At 37.2% G+C, this 22446-nt stretch overlaps 1 protein-coding gene across 15 annotated transcripts in view; it reads left to right on the top strand.

Moving 5' to 3' along the window:
* PCMTD1 (protein-L-isoaspartate (D-aspartate) O-methyltransferase domain containing 1) overlaps nucleotides 1–21175 on the top strand; it is a 74668-nt gene extending 53493 nt beyond the window's left edge. For 13 of the 15 annotated variants that reach the window (XM_053245772.1, XM_053245765.1, XM_053245771.1 and 10 more), the window contains 4 exons: nucleotides 13635–13806; nucleotides 16038–16058; nucleotides 17067–17190; nucleotides 18604–21175. In XM_053245772.1, the coding sequence (XP_053101747.1) occupies nucleotides 13635–13806; nucleotides 16038–16058; nucleotides 17067–17190; nucleotides 18604–18974 (688 nt within the window). In that variant the 3' untranslated portion in view covers nucleotides 18975–21175. Of the gene's footprint in view, nucleotides 1–13634; nucleotides 13807–16037; nucleotides 16059–17066; nucleotides 17191–18603 lie in introns of those variants that run through there. The other 2 variants (XM_053245777.1, XR_008306169.1) reach the window with 2 other exon arrangements.
* Nucleotides 21176–22446: the final 1271 nt, after the last annotated feature.

Raw genomic sequence — 22446 nt, 5'->3', positions numbered from 1 at the left:
CAATTTGGTTCATATTGGTCCAGGCATTGCAAAGTTGATAGGGACACATACACAGAGACACAGAATGCTGGGTGCTGGGTGATCACATAGGTTTATTCCTTAAAGAGAGTAGGCTAAACATAAACAAAGGAAATGTGGCCTTATCTATCTTCCAGCATAGATTATTCAACCAGGCTACCACAGCAGTCTCAATTCCAGAGCCCAGAAAGAAGCCAGATTGAAAAGGGCCCATATAATCAGCCTCACTCAAAGTGCCTAGAGCAGAACTATCCATTCAGCAAGCTTGCCCATGAATAACTTAGGGAGTGTTCTGTATATGTCTGAGGAATCTCTTTTCTTTTTAGTAATAATCAGCTAACAGAAAAAGCAATAAGCTGTATAGGATATACATGTACTATATTGTGCCAAAGTACCATATTTAGTAGAACTGCTGTTTGGAGGGTAAAGAAGCTTTGTTACTCAATAGCAGATGGTTCTATATGACTCAGTATCCATTACTTGCTATCTTTTAAGATGAGGAGGAGGGTAGGGGTATATATGTGAGTGATATAAATCTAAGCTAACTTTACCCTTGGAACTTTTCCTGAACATGCCCCAAAGAATCTAGTCACATAATGCCATTCACCAAAGCTATAGCTTTTCATTTCAACAATTTACTCAAATCCTATATCTTATAGGGATATTTTTTTAGTTTCTATAGAGATGCAAATAACAGAAGAGCCTTTGCAATTACAGCACAATTTCAGAGGACTTTGTGGAACCTTTTAGAGAAATGCTGGATCTCAGCCAATTCCGTTGCTTTCCATGGCTCTACTCTCTATATTTATATGATTTAGAAAGCTTCAGACTGCATCCTAAGCAGTAATGCATTTGTAGTAGTCTAAACTGCTATATATATTAAAAAGTATTCAGAGATGCTGTTGTGTGCCTTTCACTGTATTCATAACGTGTGTGTGTGATACACACACACATATATATGTACACACACACTATAAAATATCTCTATGCCGTAGAACTTATTTGCACAAACTAGATAGGAACAGGACTGTGTGGCCAAAAGGCCAAAATAGCTGTGTACCAGCATCAATAACTGGGATTATGAACAAAAAGACTTCAAAGAAATTGCCAAGGTGTCTTTAAGGATTGCAATCAAATGATTGCCTTGCTATTTATCACCTTGAGGAATGGGTAACCTACTACTCAAAAATATGGCACAATTTAGTATGCATACATCCATGTTTCTTATGTAAGCTCATGGGGACTTTGATTAGCAGTTGTACAGCCATTCATCTGCTGCTTAGAGCATCACGATTATCATATTTACATGCCAAAAGCACTTTTAAAAAACCAATAATATGTGTTAAGGCTGATCTTTAGACTTAACTTGGCAAAAGTGATTTGAGTTTTTATACTTCCATAGGAGTTATTTTGGTAGGTCATATGATATCTTGAATGCTTTGTGCCAAGTAAACATGTATTTTGTCTTTTTGTCACACTTTTATCAATACTTTCTTGTTCTGAGGATAAAGTTGCCTGCACTTGTGCCCTCCAAAAAACTTTTATTCTTGAGACAACTTTCTAGTAAGGCTTTTATAGTAATCATTTTTGGCTCCATGTTTACCAATCTTTTTCTGCAAAGTTTTAGTTCTCCTTTGAATAGAAAACCAAGAAGGCCAAAGCTTCCTCCTTTTTATTCAATTTCAATATAAAATGTTGCTTCAAGCAGCAAAACAGAAGGCAATGTTCAATCCAGACTGCACTATGGAGAAATACCATTTACATTTTGTTAGCTACTTTGTCCTGACTTTGAAGTTTAATAAGGAATATATTTCCTTAATTGACATGGGGCAGTTAAAAAAAAAAGGAAGCATCCTTAAGGCTGTGTCTAATGCACAGATGTAGCAGTGTTGAGACCCCTCTTCACTTGTTTTATTGAAGGGGAATGTGTTGTCTTTTCTGCTCCCAGTCAGCTTCTAGACGTAGAATATCCATCTTGGAGGGAGAGCAACGGGGCAATGCTAGGTTGGTCACCTTCTAGCAGCCTACCAAATCCCCAAGTGCACAAGCAGATGTGATCTCTACTGTGCAAGAAAACCAACAGTTCTTCTCTGGGCCATATGAAACAGTCACCATTCTGCTAAAGAAATCTCTGCAATGGTAAGTGACCAGAATTGTAGTACTACTTCTGGGATAAATCTTATAGGTAAGACAAGCCTCTAATAGATTATATCTGCAATAGAAAGGAAGCCAGCTTACTCTCATCAATCGTCCAGCAGCATTACTTTTCCTCTAATGAGATTCAGTTCATTTTCGTTCTGACAACACAGTGAATGCTAGGAAAAGAAATTCTAGAACTCTTTGTGGAATTCTATGAAGAGAGGTCATTCGTCCCATTTGCACTGAAGAACTTCTTTTGCAACTAAATTAGAAATTATCTGAGAGAGAAAATGGAAACCTATCATTTGAAATTCTGGAAACTTCTACCATTAGTGGGAGGTAAATGGTCACAGGTTTACGTGTTTCAGCAAGAGATTATTCTTTTTTGGAATTTGGCCACAATGCATAAATCGTGCCCAAAGCTTTGATGTTCCTTTGTATTCATCTGAAGATTCCACAGTTGAAGACTGCCTCTCTTTAACCTGCTGACTTGCAAGATCACACTGGAATCATGACCTCTGTTTTCAAGGTAGAAGAAATATGCATCTAGATGTACAGAAGCTTTGCAGGACCAATGAAGAAACTGTAGATAATGCTTCTACTGCAACATTAGCTTCTTCAGATTTTCAAAATTATATTGTATAAGAAAAGTTCAGCTTGTGGAATTATGCATTAAGAAAAAGGAAGTTCTCATCAAATGTGTGTCCCATCATCAAAAGTGTTACAATTTATGATATACAGATGAACAAAGTGAAATTTTGAATCATTACTACTATGTCACTTGAAAATAAGACAAATGCAAGTTTCTAAGCAGAACACATACTTTCTGCAATCTTTCATCTGCAAGATATACTTTTTTAAGAGGGAGGAATGGAGGTCACAAATAAAGCAAAAAAATTGAAGAAACCAGTTTCCAATTTTCAAGACAAAATTTCTTCAATGTGGAGTCAGTAGATAAATTATTCAAATAAAAGCTTGTATATGGAAATAATGAGCAGAGGTAGCAAACAGATCTTTACTATTTCAAAAGCAAGTACATTACTTGTAAGTAGTAGTCTTCAAATAGAACATCAGACTTTTAAAAAGGTTTCACCAATAGAAATATAAAGAATATGAGATATCTCACTATAGTCACAGTAGTTTTGAAAAATGTCTCAAAATTTTATTATGCTAAGTACATTGAACATTTACATGTAATTGTACATTTTCCAAAGTAAAGATTAGCTCCAATATAGAAATATTAGGGATATTTATGTAAAATATCACATTTTAAGAAAACAGGAGTTGCATATTTGGGCAGAATCTTTAAGCTCAGAGGTATAGTGTTGCATTATTGTACAGCTAACATGATACAAGTGCGGGGTCCACTCTTTCTGTGCTGTTCAGAGAAAGTATCCAACCCACCACATTGCTACTTAGCTATCAATATATCTGAATGCAATAATATTAGTTATATCATCAGTCATAACTTTGTGACAAACTCAGACTGAATGGCAAACACCATTTAATTGGTTTTTATATCAATAAAAAGGCAATACAAAGATTATATTGTAATATTAACTAAATTACATAAACACTTGATTCATTACTTTTGTTAGACTACTTAACAGGTGTAACTAACTATATAGTATACGACAAGATATTTGTTTGATAATTTCAGATTGTGTGGTTGGGCTGGTTCCAACAATACTTTTGTCTGCCAGCCCAATCCCATGCAATAAAGATATGCATGCTCATGTCCCCTCCCACCCCAGCATGCGAGGCACCTTTCTCTGATTGCACGGAGTGGTGCTTCATCCAAACCACTCCTCTACACATGCTACAAATGCTGGTTCAAACAAGTATTTGTGGTGTGTAGAGGAATGATTCAGATGAACCAGCCCCCACCCACGTGATTAAATAAATATGCCGGAGGCAGAGGGAGGATATAAATATGCCAGAGGCAGAGGGAGCATATCATGCACATATCTTTATCACAAGTGCTTGGTTTGACTGACAAAATGTTATCCAAACTGGCCCACTGTTTCACACTTCACTGGGAGTCTTCAAAATATGAAGTTATAAACTCTGGGCATACCTTAGGGAGAGCTTTGAAATCTAGATTTAAATAATAAGGGATATTTCAAAATATGCCTAAAGGGGTTAAAGGAAGGTCCCTAATGTGCATCTTGGGGCAGATTTTTTTTTTTTGTTCTGCCCACCCTCTGAGGAGTTTTCAGCTACATTTCTTTTATTGTTCAATTCCTGGGAGAGATGAGATTCAGTGTGTCAGTAAGCTCCATAGCTATGTGGGGATTTGAATGTAGCTTTCTCATAGTAAGTCCATCACAATAGAATGGTGTGGAGCACTTTATTTCTTGTTTTCTGACTTAATTGTTATGTAAATTCTCACCAACAAAGAGACAGTTCACATTTTCTTGCACACTAATGACTCTACACTGCTGTAAAACAAGGCCCCACGTCAGCATTTTGAACAAAGAATACTTTCACAGGACTTTTCTAGGTCACTTTGGTATTGCCAGAAAGCATACTTGTGAAATTACAGCCTTAGGCTGACAGTAGGTGCTGTGTGCTTTTATCTCTGGGCAAGAACTGTTTGATAAACAAAATTGTCTCAGATTAGTCAAGTATTGAATGAGAAGATAGCTACCTTTAGCTAGGTTATGGGTCTTGGAAGCATACGTTTTATTTCAGTTAAGAACCAACACAAGCAATTCATTTAAATTTAAAATAGAAAGTAAAAGTTAAACATTTTCACCATCTTCTTAAATAAATTTAAAGCACACTTTATGGATTTATACACTCTACTTTGAACATAAGGTGAAGAAGGGTAGACAATAAGAATATTTTAAACTCCCAGATCTGTTATTTTCTTATGCATTGTGCTTTCTGTTTACTAAAACTGCTTTGTTAAAAAAAAATAATGAAAATGTATCTGGATATGGCAGTAACCAACTGCACTGGATTTTCCTACATAAATTGTAATGAGCAAAACCAACCTTTTTGCTAACTGCTTCCTTAAATGTAAATATGTTTGAAACTATATAGATAATTGTATTTGGAGAGATCAACATACAATTATTGTATAACTAAATAAATTTCATCATGACTAAAAATTGCCTAATATGAAGATTTGTGCAGAACTGAATTTGAGCAATGCTCTCTGCTTAAGGTCAGGTGTTCGAGCAAATACCAATACAATCTTTCAAGTCATAGCTAACATATTAAATTGTGTGTACCATGGGTTGGGAATTGTGCACATAACTAGGTTGAAGCTGTCCATATCTTTATTGCTTATAGCAGGGGTGGGGAACCTTGGCCCTCCAGCTGTTGTTGAACTACAACTCCCATCATCCCCAGCCACAATTATTGTGGCTGGGGATGGTGGGAGTTGTAGTTCAAAAACAGCTGGAGGGCCAAGGATCCCCACACCTGGCTTATAGGAAAGTGGCATTATATGAACAGGGATGCTCTGTAAGTAATAGCCCATATACTGACCCTAAATCCCTAGCCTACCTACTGTGAGGAAGAATGGCATCAGACATCAGATGGTATGTTAAGAACTATCAAGAACCTGGGAAAGCAACTGGTATGTCAGTTCCCATGATGGTTTATCATGTGAGCCCACAGCCCTGGACATGTGGGCAGCCCAAACCTGCTTAGCCCAGGTTATGGTTCCTACCTGCTGCTCTAGCACCAAGGTCAATTGTGATTCTAAAAAGAGTCCAGGGTACAAAAGTAAGTATACAACATAAACAAGAAAAATAATTTACTATGCATAAGGTAAAACCCAAATGCCCAGTTGCCAGCTAGTCAGGGAGCCCATTATTTATTTATTTATTTATTTATTTCGATTTTTATACCACCCTTCCGAAAAGGCCCACTTAATTGCCATTAAGTGTTTTTCTTCTTGTAGCCAAGTCTACAACAAGATAACAGTCCCAAATGAAATATAATTGCCAAGTGAGAGGGAAGGCTAAGAGACATTAAGCCTTTATTCATATCTTGCTTTATAATCAGAAGATGGACAAGAGAGAACTCTCCAATCTGACCTGTCTGTGGTAGCCACACTTCCAGGCCAATCAGCACAGGAATGAATGCTCAGAAAGAGAACCACCTTAGTTGGTGGTCTAGAGCAAAGTGGCCATTGGTTACACTACTTCTCAGTCAACCCCCACCCACCCACCCCCATCACATTTTTTCCTCTGGCATCGGGCAAAAAGAAGTATCCCCACTGGATGAATGCGGCACTTGGCAGAACTTATTTTGGTAGGCATTTGGAGATCATAATGAAAGTACCCTGAAGAAACTTCTGTGAATAAACATTGATTATTAACACAACAAAAGCTTAATAGTTTGTGTTTAACTTACTTGATACTGTGTTTATAAACTTGCAGATTGGTTTGTGTTGAAGTCTCATACAAAATGCAGTTTTAAAGTCGTAAGAAAAACATGACTTAAGTTTTTTTTATAGCTAGGCTGAAATATTTACTATGCTTATCTCTGTATTAGGACGGAGCTGAATGTTTTTCCAATTTCTTGTCAAGACAAAAAGGATGGTATTATTTTCATAAGACCCATTTGCTTAGTTTATGATAGTTTATGAAACTATCAAATTCTTCAAGTAGGACTTATGTTCGGTAGAATTTTAAGGCACAGAAAAGGTTGTATTGCTGAACTATTCTGTTTTTATCAAAAGGATTTAATCAGACATTGGATCATGATGGCCATAAGAGTAATGAAGGGCTGCCAAAAAGACTACATATGTTAGTTTCATCTTAAAACATGTTCATATTGGTCTTAGCATATACTATTAGACTCAGAATTAAGTGTTGATACAGCCTATTGACACAGAAAAATGTTATTAAGAATGTCAGTTTGGGTGGGATTATAAAGTGATTACGAAATATTAACAGCATGAGCTGGGTCACAAAGGTGGTGCTTCATCATTATTCCTTTCCTGCATACTGTTTGCCTTTAAGCATTGTGAATGGTATGAAGGAATGTACTGGAGATGTGACTCTTCCAGCATGATGTACTTTACTGTGGAATGTACCTAAGGTGATTGAGAACATTCTAGCAAGAAATAATTATTATTATCCATAATTCTCTGCTGTATAATATTATCTTTTCCCAGATATAAATGTAAGAACATTAAAACACTGTTCAGCATGTATTATAAGATGGTGTGGGAGAGATGAATTGGCAGGCTTTGCTGTAGCCAATAAGATTAGAAAACAAGAAACAAACCCCCAGTTTACAAGTGGGCTATGTTCCAAAAGTCAGATGTTTGTAACTCAAAATGCATATAGTTCCTAAGAGTGATAACTTGTTTTTTATGTGTGGGTTAGCATTTGTAAGTTGGGGACTTCCATAATGTGATATGTTACTGGCTTTGTTTGTAAGTACGGAAATGCCTTTAAAAAATGTACCCAAGTTTGTTACAATATGGCCAGTGTGAATTGTCCTGATAACACATCCTGTGAGGTGTGGAATGGTTCAGAGGCAGGTGCTAGTGAGAAAAGTAAGGGCTAAACCAGAGAAATTGGCTTTGGACTGATAGGCTTTATGCACTCTTTGCCGCTCTTCAGCAGAAACCTTGTGCTCAGGCCATCTCTGTGGTTGGCCATCTTTTAGGCCATTCTGCTGTCTTGCTGCCTGTCTTCTATATTAAAAAGAAAGGGGCTATGTTCCTTTCTGGACTTTCTCATCTCAGTGCCTGAGAAACCCAGAATAATCTCATGAGCTGTGGTGCCAAACATGCTTTATGTTCATAATCTGATTAAAGCTGGTGTTGGTCCCTGGCTCATTGCTGCTCATCAAGTTGGTTTTGCACTGGTCTGTCCAGGCTGTCATCCTCTGTTTATTCTTTCCTATCAGTGAATCATTTGGGAGCACAACTTGCAAATGAGAAAAAGAAAAATCAGTAGGGATCAGTCCATAAGACATAGTCATTCTAGTTCATATTTGGAGCTTTTTTGTGCTTTAAAAATAAATAAAAGAATACACAAACTTAAGTTAAATTCTAGGCATACACTTTCCCCAGCCAAACTCAGCAGATGGCAAGACTTGACTTTGTATTAACTTGTATATAATCCAAGGGTATTCTGCTTTTGCCAACTAGCTTCCAGCTTTTCCAGAATCAGAACTATCAGGCAAAGACATTGTCACTGAACTATAGATGAAGTTTCATTGACAGCATATGCAAAAAGGAGAATGTTAAAATCAAGTACATGTATCTCAAGTTCCTTTTGTGCTGTGTGTGTGCACGCATGTGCTCGCAATGCAGAATGAACATCTTTACTTCTTTATTGGCTGGTAGCAGAAATACCAAGGCCAATTTTTAGCTTACTCTCCAGTCGGTTTATGAGATCACCCGATATTCCATGTGTTTGTTCCCCACCCCCACCCCGTCCTCTTCGCAATGCCTGGACCAATATGAAGCAAATTTGATACAGTTGTAGGGACACATACAGATGCTCCAATGGCATAGTTGATGGTGATGTCATCCACCCTGATTCAAGATGGTGGATGTCGCAAGTGGGCTAACTTGTGCACCATCTAACTGACTTGAACCAAAGTTGGTATAGATGTAGTGAGTGACACATAGGGACACGTCAGCAGCATGGTTTGTGATGATGTCATCCATCCCAATTCAATATGGTGAACACGTGAACATTTGAGATGCAATTGGGCTAACTTGTGAACTGCCTAACCAATTTGAGCCTAATTTGCTACAGCGGTAGGAACACATAGGGATGGCTCAAGGGTGTAGTTTGTAATGATGCAATCCACCCTGATTCAAGATTTATTTATTTTTACATTTATAGTCCGCTCTTCCTTCAAGGAGCCCAGAGCGGTGTACTTTACATACTTGAGTTTCTCCTCACAACAACCTTGTGAAGTAGGTTAGACTAAGAGAGAAGTGACTGGCCCAGAGTCATCCAGAAAGTATCATGGCTGAATGGGGATTTGAACTCGGGTCTCTCCGGTCCTAGTCCAGCACTCTAACCACTACACCATGCTGGCTCCATGCTGGCAAGATGACGGACACATGAACATTTGAGGTGCAAATGGGAACTGATTTGGACCAAATTTGGAACAGTTGTAGGGATACATAGAGACACCTCAAACACATAGTTTGCAATTATTTCATCCACCCCAATTCAAGATGACAGATGCATGAATGTTTGAGGCTCATGTGGGCTAGATTGTGAACTGCCTAACTGATTTGGACAAGATTTAGTCTAGTTGTAGTGAAAATGAAAGGAAAGTAGGCAGATTAGTTCTTATTAGAACTTGTTCTTTATGGCAAAATTGCCCTTTTCTCTTTTGGGAGTTCTAGAATCCTGACTGATCTCCTCCTCTTATTCCAACACCTGGTTCTGAGGATGATAATGCAGACATTGTTACTTGTGTTATTTTCTGATCACGATTCAAAGTGCTGACTATTGCCATTGCCTTAAAAGGCTTATGACCAGGGTACCTGAAGGACAGCCTCATTGCTGCTTGAAACTGCCCATGTCTACGGTCAGCTGGTGAAGCCTTGTTGAATATTCCAGCCCACCAGAAATTTATTTTGTGGCAACACACAAAAGGGCCTTTTCTATGGTGGCACCCAGTATGGGAGATCAGAGCAGCTCCCTTATTGTCAGTGTTCCAACATTGGGTTAAAATGTACCTACCAAGCTTTTAAAATGTGTATTCGATGTTTGTTGGATTTTATTTGATTGCATTATTTCAGCTGCTATACTACTGTGTGTGTGTGTTGGTTAAAGTATTTTTTCTTACTGCTTTTGTGTTTTGTAGGGTTGTTAGCCACATTGGGTAACTTTTTGGAGGGGAAAGGCAGGGTATAAATGTTTAATAATAAATAAAAGGATTCATTTGTTTTAGAGAAAGCATCAATATTATTAAATTGGATTTGGAGTCATTGGTCCCGTTCAGATATCTCATGGAGCAAGGAATGAATCCAGGTTTCATGTGGTGTTCTTATTCTCAAGGCAAGGGATGTCATGTCATGTGAAACCAAGACCCAGTACTGACTCCACAAGACATCTGAACCAAACCATAGTGTCATGATAAGTGATGATGGAATGGTTAAATAGTATGTTCTAGTCCATCTCATCTGAGCTGCCACCTTTCCTTATTCTCGCTCACTCTCATCTTTTATAACTTCTAATAGTCTGCACAATTGTATCACAATGATGGGATCTCTTGCACGAAAATTCCCAGTTCTCAAGAGAGCAAAGAAGATCCCAGCTGCTGTTCTATCTCTCTGGCAACTGGAACAATTGGTGAAGCCCTTTTTATTGGCGATGTATTGGATACTGGCTATAGGTATCTCCCAGGTAGGGATGTGCCTGAAGCATGGTTTGAGCACTTTTAGGGAAATTGTACCAGGAACTTTAAGAAAAAGGAGAGCAGTTCCTTCCTGCTGGGGCAGTGCACATCCCAATAACCCCCTGTGCAATGCCAGCATGCACATGGCATGCACACATATGGGTGGGAATTATTGGAATGTGCACCACCCCAGCAGAAAGCTGTATGGGGCAGCAGAGAGCAAATAATGAATTGTTCCCGTTGCAATTTCCCTAAAAGTGCTCGAACTGCACTTCGAACCCTACTCCCAGGTCCTGTTGCTCCCCCACTTGATTCCCCTGCTGTACATCCTTTTAAAAACAAAACATTTAATGCACTTTATTACAAGTAAGACTGATCTGAATGGTTAAATGTTTAGTATTTTACATTCCTAGTCCAGGGTATGCTCTGAGGGCACATGATGCAGTTATCTTGCGGACTCCAAGCAGGTCCAGGTCTGGTCAGTGCTTGGATGGGAGACTGTCTAGGGAACTCAATGTATGCCACCTTAAATTCCATGCTGCTGAAAAAATGAGATATGAATATACTTGCTGAGATTCTCATTGACAGTGCATATGTGTAACCAAAAAAAGTGTGCGCACTGCAGAATGCACATATTTTGAACTATAGATTTATCCAACAAACTGAATTGAATTTAGTGATAAATTCTGACTGGATTGTGTTCATAGCAGATTAACTGTTCTGTAAGGATAATGCAATTGCAGTATGCAAAATAAGGACCATTCTCAAAGAATCTCTCGCTCCACAATTCTGATTGCTATACTTTCAAAATGAAGACTAATTTATTTTTGGACTACTGTAGAATCTAGGCACATCTCACCAGTGTAATATACAACTGACAAAATGCAAGATTTTTGCATCTCAAAATTGATGAAACATTATTTGCTATTTTGCTAGTCACATTGAGAATAGACATGAGACATTTTTCTCTACCTTTGAACATGTACATAGTATCACATGGCATACTGACCAGCTCCAGGTGGTCTTGGAGGAAACTGATTATCTAGACCCATTTAAACTGGCTTTTGGGTGGGCTGTGGGGTGGAAACTGCCTTGGTCGGCCTGATGGATGATCTCCAATTGGGAATTGACAGAGGGAGTGTGACTCCATTGGTCCTTTTGGATCTCTCAGCGTTTTTCGATACTAATGACCACAGTATCCTTCTGGAATGTCTGAGGGGATTGGGGGTGGGAGGCACTGCTTTGCTGTGGTTCCATTCCTACCTCATGGGCAGATTCCATATGGTGTCTCTTGGAGACTGTTCTTCAAAATCTGAACTCTCTTATGGTGTCTCTCAGGGCTCCATATTGTCTCTGATGTTGTTTAACATCTACATGAAACTGCTGGAAGAGATCATCAAGAGATTTGGTGCAGGGTGTTATCAATATGCTGATGACACCCAAATCTATTTCTCCATGTCAACATCATCAGGAGAAGGCATAACCTCCCAAAATGCCTGCCTGGAAGCAGTAATGGGCTGGATGAGGGATAACAAACTGAGGCTGAATCCAGATAAGACTTATTGTGCAAGGTTGGAACTCCAGAGACAATCTTGATCTGTCAGTTCTGGATGAGGTCACACTCCTCCAGAAGGAACAGGTATGCAGTCTAGATGCTTCTGGATCTAAAACTCTCCCTGGTGTCCCAGGTTGAAGCGGTGCTTTTTATCAGTTCCGGCTGATACGCTGGCTGCATCAGTTTTTTTTGAGATGAATGACCTCAAAATGTTGGTACATATGCTGGTAACCTCTAGGCTAGATTACTGCAATGAGCTCTATGTGGGGCTGCCTTTGTACGTAGTCTGGAAACTGCTGTTGGTTCAGAATGCGGCAGTCAGGTTGGTCTCTGAGTCATTTAAGAGAGACCATATTACTCCTGTGTTGAAGGAACTACACTGGCTGTCGATAGGTTTCTGGGCAAAATACAAGATGCTGTTTATTATCTATAAATCCCTGAACAGCTTAGATGCTGGGTATTTGCCATGAGCCCCACTGCCTGTTAAGATCATCTGGAGAGGTTCGTCTGTGGTTGCCGCCCACTTGTCTGGCGGCTGCTTGGGAACGAGCTTTCTCTATTGTTGCCCCTGGACTTTGGAATGCGCTCCCTATTGAAATAAGAGCCTCCCCATCAATGACAACTTTTTAAAAGGCACTGAAGACACATTTATTCACCCAGACTTTTAATTAGATTTATAGTTTTAATATTTTTAATACTGGGTTTTAAATGTTTTCAGTATTTTAAAAGATTTCAATTGTTAATTGATTTGATGTTTTCAATGATTTTGTAAACTCCCCAGAGATGCAAGTTTTGGGACGTATAGAAATATTATAAATAAATAAATAAATATACTTTTTTTGTAGAAATCAGTGGAAATTTAACGTCTACATGTATTAGACATATCTATAGCACAGTTCTGCAAGTAGCTCAGATGCTTGTGGTTCTTGGATTACATTGTCATATATATTAGATGCTAATATGAGTCTTGAAAAATGTCCCTCTGACTTTCATAAGCAATGTAAGCAATAGCTTTGACTGAGTTGCTTCACATTTGGCTGTACTGCATTGTTTAGCTCTGACAGTGTTGCCCATGTATGGAATAATTGACTCTTAGGATTGTCAGAACTGCTACTAATCTTCTGGAAGTAACCCCAAGAAGTAATTTTTAGAAGTTTTTCTTCTAGAAATGCTATTGTCACTAGATCTTTAAATTAAAACTTATTTCAGAATTGTGGGGGGAAAGTGTGGTGGCGACAAGCATTTCAGATTTTCTAGGACTACTTTTACAGTAATCACCCAGACTGCTGCTGTTCTTTTGGATTTTTAAATGTTGTTACAAAGTGTGTGTGTGTGTGTGTGTGTGTGTGTGTGTGTGTTTAAATTCCTCAGCATTAGTTACTTAAGCATATTCAACTGTGTTTAAATTTTTGTGAATTGAAATGAAATGATATAAAGAACAGGAAATTATATATTTAGACTGCATATTTCAGTGTAGATAGGTTCTAGTGAAAACACTGGGACTTGCCAAATGTTTAGAGCTGAAATTTTAGTGTTTTTCTAATATGTTATGTTCAAAACATCTTCAACTTTTTTTCAGATTTGAATTTTGTGAACCTGCTTTTGTAGTTGGCAACTGCTTGCAAATTGCATCTGACAGTCATCAATATGACCGAATTTACTGCGGAGCTGGTGTACAGAAAGACCATGAAAACTACATGAAAATCTTATTGAAAATTGGAGGGATTCTAGTTATGCCTATAGAAGATCAGGTGACTCTGAATATGTTTTTCTTGCTGTATCTTTAAATGTAATAGTTACAGTATAGTATTCTTGTGACCCTTATTCTTAATTACTTATTCTCCTATTGTCAATTGCCTCAGTACAGTGAATACAAAGGTATTTTGTAAACCTTAAACCTGAGAATGGGAACATACAATTCATTAACCACATATGGTACTTTCCCCTTTCTTGTGACCTTCAGAGATACTCCCAACATTGCACAATATGTATGTGCAGCCTCTGGGAGGTGTTTCTGGCATTTCCACAGTGAATCCTATATAGCTTTTACATTATTCTTCTCTTGACAAGGCTCACCCCTGTTTAAAGTAATATTTTTGTGCCTTACAAAGTGACTAGCCAGAGTATTCTGTCAAAAATAAGCTTTTTCGGGGTCAGCAGTTCAAAATAGTAATTATCATCCAAACCTATTTACTAAAGAAGTTACCCATCCATGTTTTTAAATTGACGGTGACAGTGTCTTTTGATAATGTTTGTTGCCTAACTATCAAGGCATCATTATGCTAAAGCTATCAGTTTGAGGACAGAGTACAGTGGTCCCTCTACTTACGAAATTAATCCGTTCCGAATGCACATTTGTAAGTCGAAAAATTCGTAAGTCGAAAAGCGGTTTCCCATAGGAATGCATTGGGAACGGATTAATGCGTTCCGGAGCCTAGAAAAAAGACCCAGACCCCCAGTAAGGCTTGCAAACTGCACAGGAACATTTCTTTTCAAGAATAAACAGGCAGTAAACAGGCAGGCAAGTCAAGGAAACCGCATGTAAAATTCGTAAGTCGAGGAAACCCCATCTAAAAATTTGTAAGTCGAGGAAACCCCATCTAAAAATTTGTAAGTCGAAAAAACCGCATCTAAAACCGGATCTAAAACTGCCGTTTGTAACTCGAAAAATACTTATGTTGAGTAGTAGTCGAGGGACGACTGTATGTTTGATTACTGACTGCTATCCTTTTGGTGCTCCTACTACTATTTGTAATGTAATGTTCAGCTTTATTTATACAGACAGCTTGTTAATTTATACAGAGACTTGCACTTTGGGCAGTATACAAATGTGTTAAATAAATAAATAACCACAGTTATCTAAAGCCCAGTTCGTATGTTCCAAACAGTATAACTACAACTTCCCCATGACTAGATTCCATGCTGCTAACTGAGTAAAAAGGGAATCTATGTGTCACATTGGCGCAGTTAATCAGCTCCAAGGTAGTACAAGCCATCTTGGAGGATTTTTCAATGGGAACTATTGCAGTGAAAAATATCTCTGATATCTGTAAACCATTTGATAAAATATTGATTTGTATTGCATAGTTTCGGCTTGGGGTTATCTTTAGTGAAGATTCAGTTCTTTGAAGAATGCTGCCTGCCAAAACAGCATTTAAAGTTGTCCCTGTGTTCTTTTCTAGGTACATTGGGGTGGGGGTGGGGGCGAAATAGCTGCACAATGTCATGATGTTGCTTTGTGCATTATAGTGTGAGACCAAGGAAGAAAAGGCAGTGATTTTAAATACTGCCACTGTGGGCAGCCAAATTCTTTAAAGGAGCAGGAACTTTATTAAAGGTAAGCCTCCTACCTACCCCAATACACTGATACATTGGTATTGGCTTGATGCAATCAAGGCTACTCCAGGAATTAAATGCATGATTCAATCATTTCCAGGATTGGGTTGATCCCAATAATGATGGCCATGCACAGCCCTACAAAAAGGCACATCTCAGTAGGGTGATTCTCTTGCATTTAGCAGGGAGAAAGAGAGCAACTGTCACTATCAATTCTCAGCGCAATGTCCTCTAGAGCCTATTGTACCTTATATTTCTTTTTAAATTGTGAACATTTTGGGAACAGGGAGCCATCTTCTTTTTCTCTTTTTTTTAGGTAAACTGCTTTGAGAACATTTTAATTGAAAAGTAGTGTATAAATTATAATAACTTTAGGATACATCTGTAGCATGGCAACTAGCCAAGGGAAAAATAATAACTAACAATAATTCAGGAAATCGTCCTGAAAAATCCACACAATTTTTGGATTTTTCAGGGTAAATATTTGTATTAAAAGTTAAGTTTAATGCTCAAAATGTTTAGGGGAGTTAGGGCTTTTTCTTTCTTAGCTTTCAATAAACTTGCATTATCACAAGGACAGAATGTTTTAAGAGGCATGAAAAGTTAAGTGATACAATAATGCTTAGCACTTATTTTTCATTCATAGATCTCAAAGGGCTTTTCTACGGTGAGTATAATTGTCTCCATTTTACAGATGGGGAAGTCTAGGTGTATTGTAACATGACTTGCTCAAGCTGACAGTATCCCTAACAAACCTGCCTTGCTCAATAAGTAAATGAAGTGCCTTATAGTAAACATTTCCATCAATTAAATTGTAATATTAATTGCTTTATAGATTCTCTTCATGGTAACCAAACAACTTTTTATATTGTTTCTGTAGGATAACATGAATGTTTTCTAAATTGAGAGGTTTACATCATACCACTTTTGTTCAGTAATCATTTGATGGCTATCCATTGGGGGGAAAAACACTGCACTGAAGCAAGGGCTACTGAAATAAATGGTTTTACTTCTGACGTACCCAGAAGATTGCAATCTAATATTTGCAAGGAAAATTGTATGGGTACTGCTAACTTCATATACTAATATGAAGGAATAAAAGAAATAAACTTAAAGCTGCTGTAACCTGACCTTATAATTGCATTATTGGCAAGTACTAAAGGAACTCTTGCCAAGCAAATTTGTACATTCCCTCTGAGCAATATAAATATTTATCTTTTTTATTTGATCAGTGATATTGAACTATTTTAATGATGTATCTTTCACTTCTGAGTATTATGCATATCATCACTATATATATTTAAGTACTCATTGTCCCTGGGCAATTCATGGACTTGCATGCATCAAATATCAGTTCATGATGTAACTGTACTAAAACATAAAGCAGCTGGGTAATCTTCATTTACATCAATATTTTATGTCAATATAGAACTTTTTTAAAGTTATCAAGGATGCATTCTTATTTTTCAGAGTTTAGCAAATCCTTCTAAAAGGAACTGGGAATGATAAATCTTTTTGAATGTAATATAAAGTTGGTTTTCTGTTCACTCTGTTTTAAAATATTTTCTCTTTCTCCCCCTGAGGAATACGAAACAGTATGAAAAATGAATACAAATGTAGATGAAACCATGTATTTAATTATTCTTTGTCATGCATTTTCACTGATTCTATGCAGCTCACCCAAATCCTGAGGACTGGGCATAATACTTGGGAAAGCAAAAACATCCTTGCTGTTTCATTTGCTCCACTTGTTCAGCCAAGCAAGAATGACACCTGCAGAAATGATACTGTGGGGCTGCGTAAGTACTATATATTGTGCCTTTCCTTTGTGGCAGTAATGCTGTTAGTACAAATGTCCCTTCCATTAATCTGCCTAAACAAAGTGGTAATTTTGCTTAGGAAAAATAATTCTGATGGCTCTCTTTGATGTCAACATTACCATGAAAGGAGTTCTGCTTATAAAATGGGATTGAGGGTACACTTAAAGAATCATGTGGTTGTGGCATGGAAAGCTACAACTGGAAAGAGGAACTGTTGGAAGTTGGGGACTGCCTCACCTTGCATACAAAGCAACCCTTTGGAAGCAGCCCATTCAGTATAAAGGGTGTTCATGCAGATTTTTTTGCTGAAGCTGAACCAAACGTGATTGACCAGGACACACAGATTTACATTTAGGTTTACATGTGGGAAAGTCAGAACAAAAATTCTGAGATCAAACCAACACTCTGATCATCATCAAATTAAAAACATCCCTCAAGAACTGCTGACAGGAAGTTGGTTTGGCTCAGTGAAGAACTGGAGATGGGATAGATGCTCATTAAAGCATCTCCCCCTGCTGAAGCGGGGCATAATGCACCTTGTGGACCTAGCTAGTAGTAGACATTACTTGATGTGCTTCCTTCACACTTTTAAATAATTGGCTGGCTGCGGGCTGCCCTGTTCTTAAGACCTGGGAACAAATGGAACGGAAGAAACTTATATGCATGACTGAATGGAAACATAGAGGTGGCTGTCAATTCATTTAGTGCATGGTGTATTATGAAGTAGATTCCTTTGTGCCATTAAATCTCTAATACCTACAAAATGACTTTATGGGCCTCTTACATTGGTAAATTACTTTGTGATTGAGGAATTCCATCAAAGTAACTAGGAGATGATCACACAAAGATTACATTTGGTTATGTATCTTTTTTTGTCTAGTTGAAATTTTATTGTGTGACTGTTTGATATTCCATAAAGGCTGGATTCAAAAAAGTTACTTTAATCCTGCCCTGTGCTACTGTTTTTAAAATAAAAAAATAAAAAAATTCAAGAGCAGGCCTACTTGCCATATCACAATCTGCTGTTAAGATTGTGCAGTTTAAAAACCAGCTTGCCATTTAGCATGAGGCAGAGGCAGGGCAGGGGTTACTGTTACACGTCTAAGGCTCCTGTGCACACACAGAACTAGTTTCACATATTCTTTATCTTGGACAATATAGCTGGTTTTCCAGCATTTAAGCATGTTAAATGCATTCAAGCTTTCATGTATTTCATAGCAAATGGTTCTTAACTTTTATCTCTTATAGAAATATTAGGCATAGTTCAACATTTCCAATCTTCTTTCTGGACTTCATTTTTCATATCTTTTTACAGTATAGTTCATGTTAGCTCTGTTTTTTACCTAAAGAGTAATCATTTATGTAAATACTTTTTTTTTCTTTTTTGGTTAGCCCCTTGTGCCGTTAGAAATCTACAGGACCTGGCTCGGATCTACATTAGGCGCACTCTTAGAAACTATATAAATGATGAGATGCAAGCCAAGGGTATTACTCCAAAGCCCCCACCAAAGCGCAAACGCAGAAGGTGCCGTAGGCGCAGGATTAATACCTATGTGTTTGTAGGTAATCAGCTCATTCCTCAGCCTCTAGACAGTGAAGAGGATGAAAAGATGGAAGAAGACAACAAAGAAGAAGAGGATAAAGATCACAGTGAAGCCTTGAAGCCAGAGGAACCCCCTCGAAATCTGTTGCGGGAAAGAATTATGAGTCTACCGCTCCCTGAATCTCTAAAAGCCTACTTGACATACTACAGAGAAAAATAACTTGCTTTAAGTAGAAGTGATAATGCCGACTTGATAGCTCCATTATTCTTGAAATGTAGCATTTATTAAGGAATAGATGGACAAATATCAATTGTCTTTCAGCAAGATTCAAGTGCAGTGATGAAATGAAATGTAACTTGTCTTAACTTTGCTACAAGGACTTGCATTCAGCAGTAGACTTCTATTTTAAATCCATTTTTTGTTACTTTTCAAAAATAAAATACTCTTAACTCTGATAGGAATATATTCCAAAGTAGTATGCAGCACCAATTAAGAGTTTGCATGATAAATCTTTTTGCTCCCTGACAAATTTGTATTGATGAGAGTTAGTGAAATTTTATAAGTGTGAATAATTGAACAACGACTTTTAGTCATTAACAGAAACTGTCTGCATCAATTCTCTTAGGGAAGTTTTTGAACATGCAGGCATTTCTCATCTCATATTGAACTAAAACCCTTTATTTTACCATGGCTATGTTGCAATCATCGTTACTGTGTTGATGTAAATGTATTCCAAGGAATACATGAGTGCAATAATTGTGTGCAGATACTGAATGAGCTGGCTTTAACAAAATATGAACATTCAGGTTCAGAAATGTCAGTTGGCCCTGCCACACTTTCTTTTATATCTCTTGCCAAAAGATCTCAAGAAAAGAGACTGCTTTTTTCTCAGCCTTAAGAAAACATTTTGTTAACTACAATGTTTTTTAAAAAATATACTGCAACCCTGTTTCCTTAACACCAGCCTCTGTTACTGATAAACAGATTTCTCAACTTTCCAACACTTATGAAAAAAGTATTTAGTTTCTTTTAAAAGTTCATGGTACAAAAAGCATTTTTCATATATAAAATATGGTAATTTTGGTTTCAGCTACTATATTTACTACTTTATAGAGTAGAGTATGTAAAAAGTCTAGCTTTTGCTGCTTATTTGCATAGCTGTGATGATAGAATTGTATTAGGTTGGTTCAGCAGGTGCACTTTAAGTGGATTCTGTACCTTATTTATCTCTAAGGCAGGATGTGTGGTTCCTATATTTGCTATTGATGTTCTTCCTTTTGGAAATTAATAGTAGCATTGCAAGCTTGGGGACTGATATTGCTTGACTTCATTGTTCCATCTTCCGGTGGTGTTGCGTTTTTCTTATTATTTAATGACATTGCAGGGTTTATTTTTCTTTTTGCATGATGGAGTGTCTAATTTTCACCAGCTTTATAATTTTAGTATTTAGTGTAAAATATCAATGAAATAAGATGGAGTTCAAGATATGCTGTAAAAACTGCTACTGTTAAAGACATCTGATCTGTTGGGGCCCAATCTAAAGCATTCCTAATAGAGAAAATTCCTGCACAATTTACTGTTGTGGTATTACTATACAATGAAAATTCTTAAAGCAAAATAAAATCAGGATATATGGTGAAGCATTTATTTTGTTATCACAGCCTGATACTTATACATGGAAACCAGTCAAACTACACCTGGTCTTGTTTTGTGATAACCACTCTACAATATTATAAAATTCTTATTGGCCAGAATCTATGAATGATATAGTTTTACTTACAAATTGGTTCCAAATTTAATACTTTTACTTGCTATTTAAAGTGTTTTGGTGATTCTGAAAATTCAGCTTCACAAAAAAGCTTGGTTTGTTAACCAGCATGTTAAGTTAGTTTCTAAAAATCATTTACACTAGTGAATAAACAATGTAATTGTTGCTGGAAATGTGTGCCAGCCTTGTCTCTCAACCATAAAAACTGACAAATAGTAGAGACAATTTCCTATACAGCATAACTACTGCAATAGTTCTGAAGGTTAATCTGTGGGAAGAATTGACTATACAGTATAGCACATTTATTTTAGATGAAATTAATTTTTAGATATTTTGAAATTCATGTTGTATCTTCTAGTTCTCTTATGTCCTCGATCTTTGTTCAGAGTGCAAAATGTTAAAAAAAATTATCTGAAAGAACTTTTGAAGAATGACTTCATTTTCCCCATTCTGTTGTACTTTTGATCAGATAGACAATAGATGAGTCATGAATATTCAATATGTAATTTTTTGAAGTTACAGAGCAATGTTTCTTTCATGTTTGTGGATTTATTTCACATTCTTGAATTTATATTTACTTTTAAAATAAAAGCATAAAATGAATCAAAATTAAATCTTTTGGCATAATTACAATAAAATATATTTAGTGGTTTGTGCTGATTAAAATTTTGTTAGTGTTTCTACTTGTGTATCTTTTTTTGCTTAACAAATTGAGATTCAGTTTGAGAATGATCATATAAACAGTTTTATATAATACACTTGTAGTTGAAAGCACTGGTATTATCAGAGCTGCTTAATCTCAATCTCTCTCTCTCTCTCTCTCTCTCTCTCTCTCTCTCTCTGTTGCTGTTCTTTTGCAACATGACAAATAGTCTTATCACTGCAGCACACAAGGACTACTGAAATGACCTGCTGCAGAACTTATTCTTAAATTACCAGAATGGTATCATTGCTGCTCTTCCATGGTTAAATTCCATGCTACTCTTGTAATATCTGAAGGAAACAATCCTACAGGTTGGATGATTGATGTGTTTAGAACTTTGTTATATTCCTCTGTGCATTCAGACTACTGGGAGTTGCACCTTCACATTCAGCCGCATTGGAAACTTCTCAAGGTTCTTGAGACACTCTGATGTTACCCTCACATGGCCAGCATGACCATTAGGGAAGGTTGGTTAGAGCACTGACTCTTCAGATCCTTTCCAAGCACTGGGAAAACTTTGCTCCTCTTTGGAAACTTGTTTTGCACACTTTGATGGCGAGTGAGAACTTGTAGCATTCATTTTTTAAAATTTGGATTGTAGTTCTGACTAGTGCTGAGATTTTCTGTTCTTCCAGATACAAAAAGATCATTTAAGAAGTGCAGGCACTGTCAGGCGAAATTCACAGAATAAACAACAGTAGTACTTCTGGATTAATATAGATACTGAAAATGCCTTCAGTGTCTCCAGTATATTATTTCCCAGCAGGACATCTACTGAGACAAAGAGGGGAATCCACATGATAATACGGTAGTAGTAAGTAAAACTTTATTTCGGTCGTAGACCAGCAATACAACAATATTAAGATGATGATGATGATGATGATGATGATGATATAATATAAAATCAGACTACATTTATACGCATTTGGCATATTATATAACAATATTTGGCCACGATATGAATAACATCCGAACACATGATAATACTCAATGCTGCAATCTAGACTGAGATCAGTGGACCCAAATTGGATATGGCATCCCTCCCTACATAGGAAATCCCATTCATACAACCATTGTTGTCTACTTTTCCTGATTACCATTGGCACTATAGAAGTCCATCTTGTTTCACTGATCGACTGAGACCCTGTCTTCCAAATGTATATTCCCACACAGGGGATATGACATCAGACACATAGCACCTTACTCTCTTGCCTCCTCTA

This window comes from Hemicordylus capensis, chromosome 4 (genome assembly GCF_027244095.1).
Source record: "Hemicordylus capensis ecotype Gifberg chromosome 4, rHemCap1.1.pri, whole genome shotgun sequence".
Lineage (NCBI taxonomy): Eukaryota > Metazoa > Chordata > Lepidosauria > Squamata > Cordylidae > Hemicordylus > Hemicordylus capensis.
The sequence above is the reverse complement of the archived record's forward strand: the minus strand, read 5'-3'. Positions and strand labels throughout refer to the sequence as shown.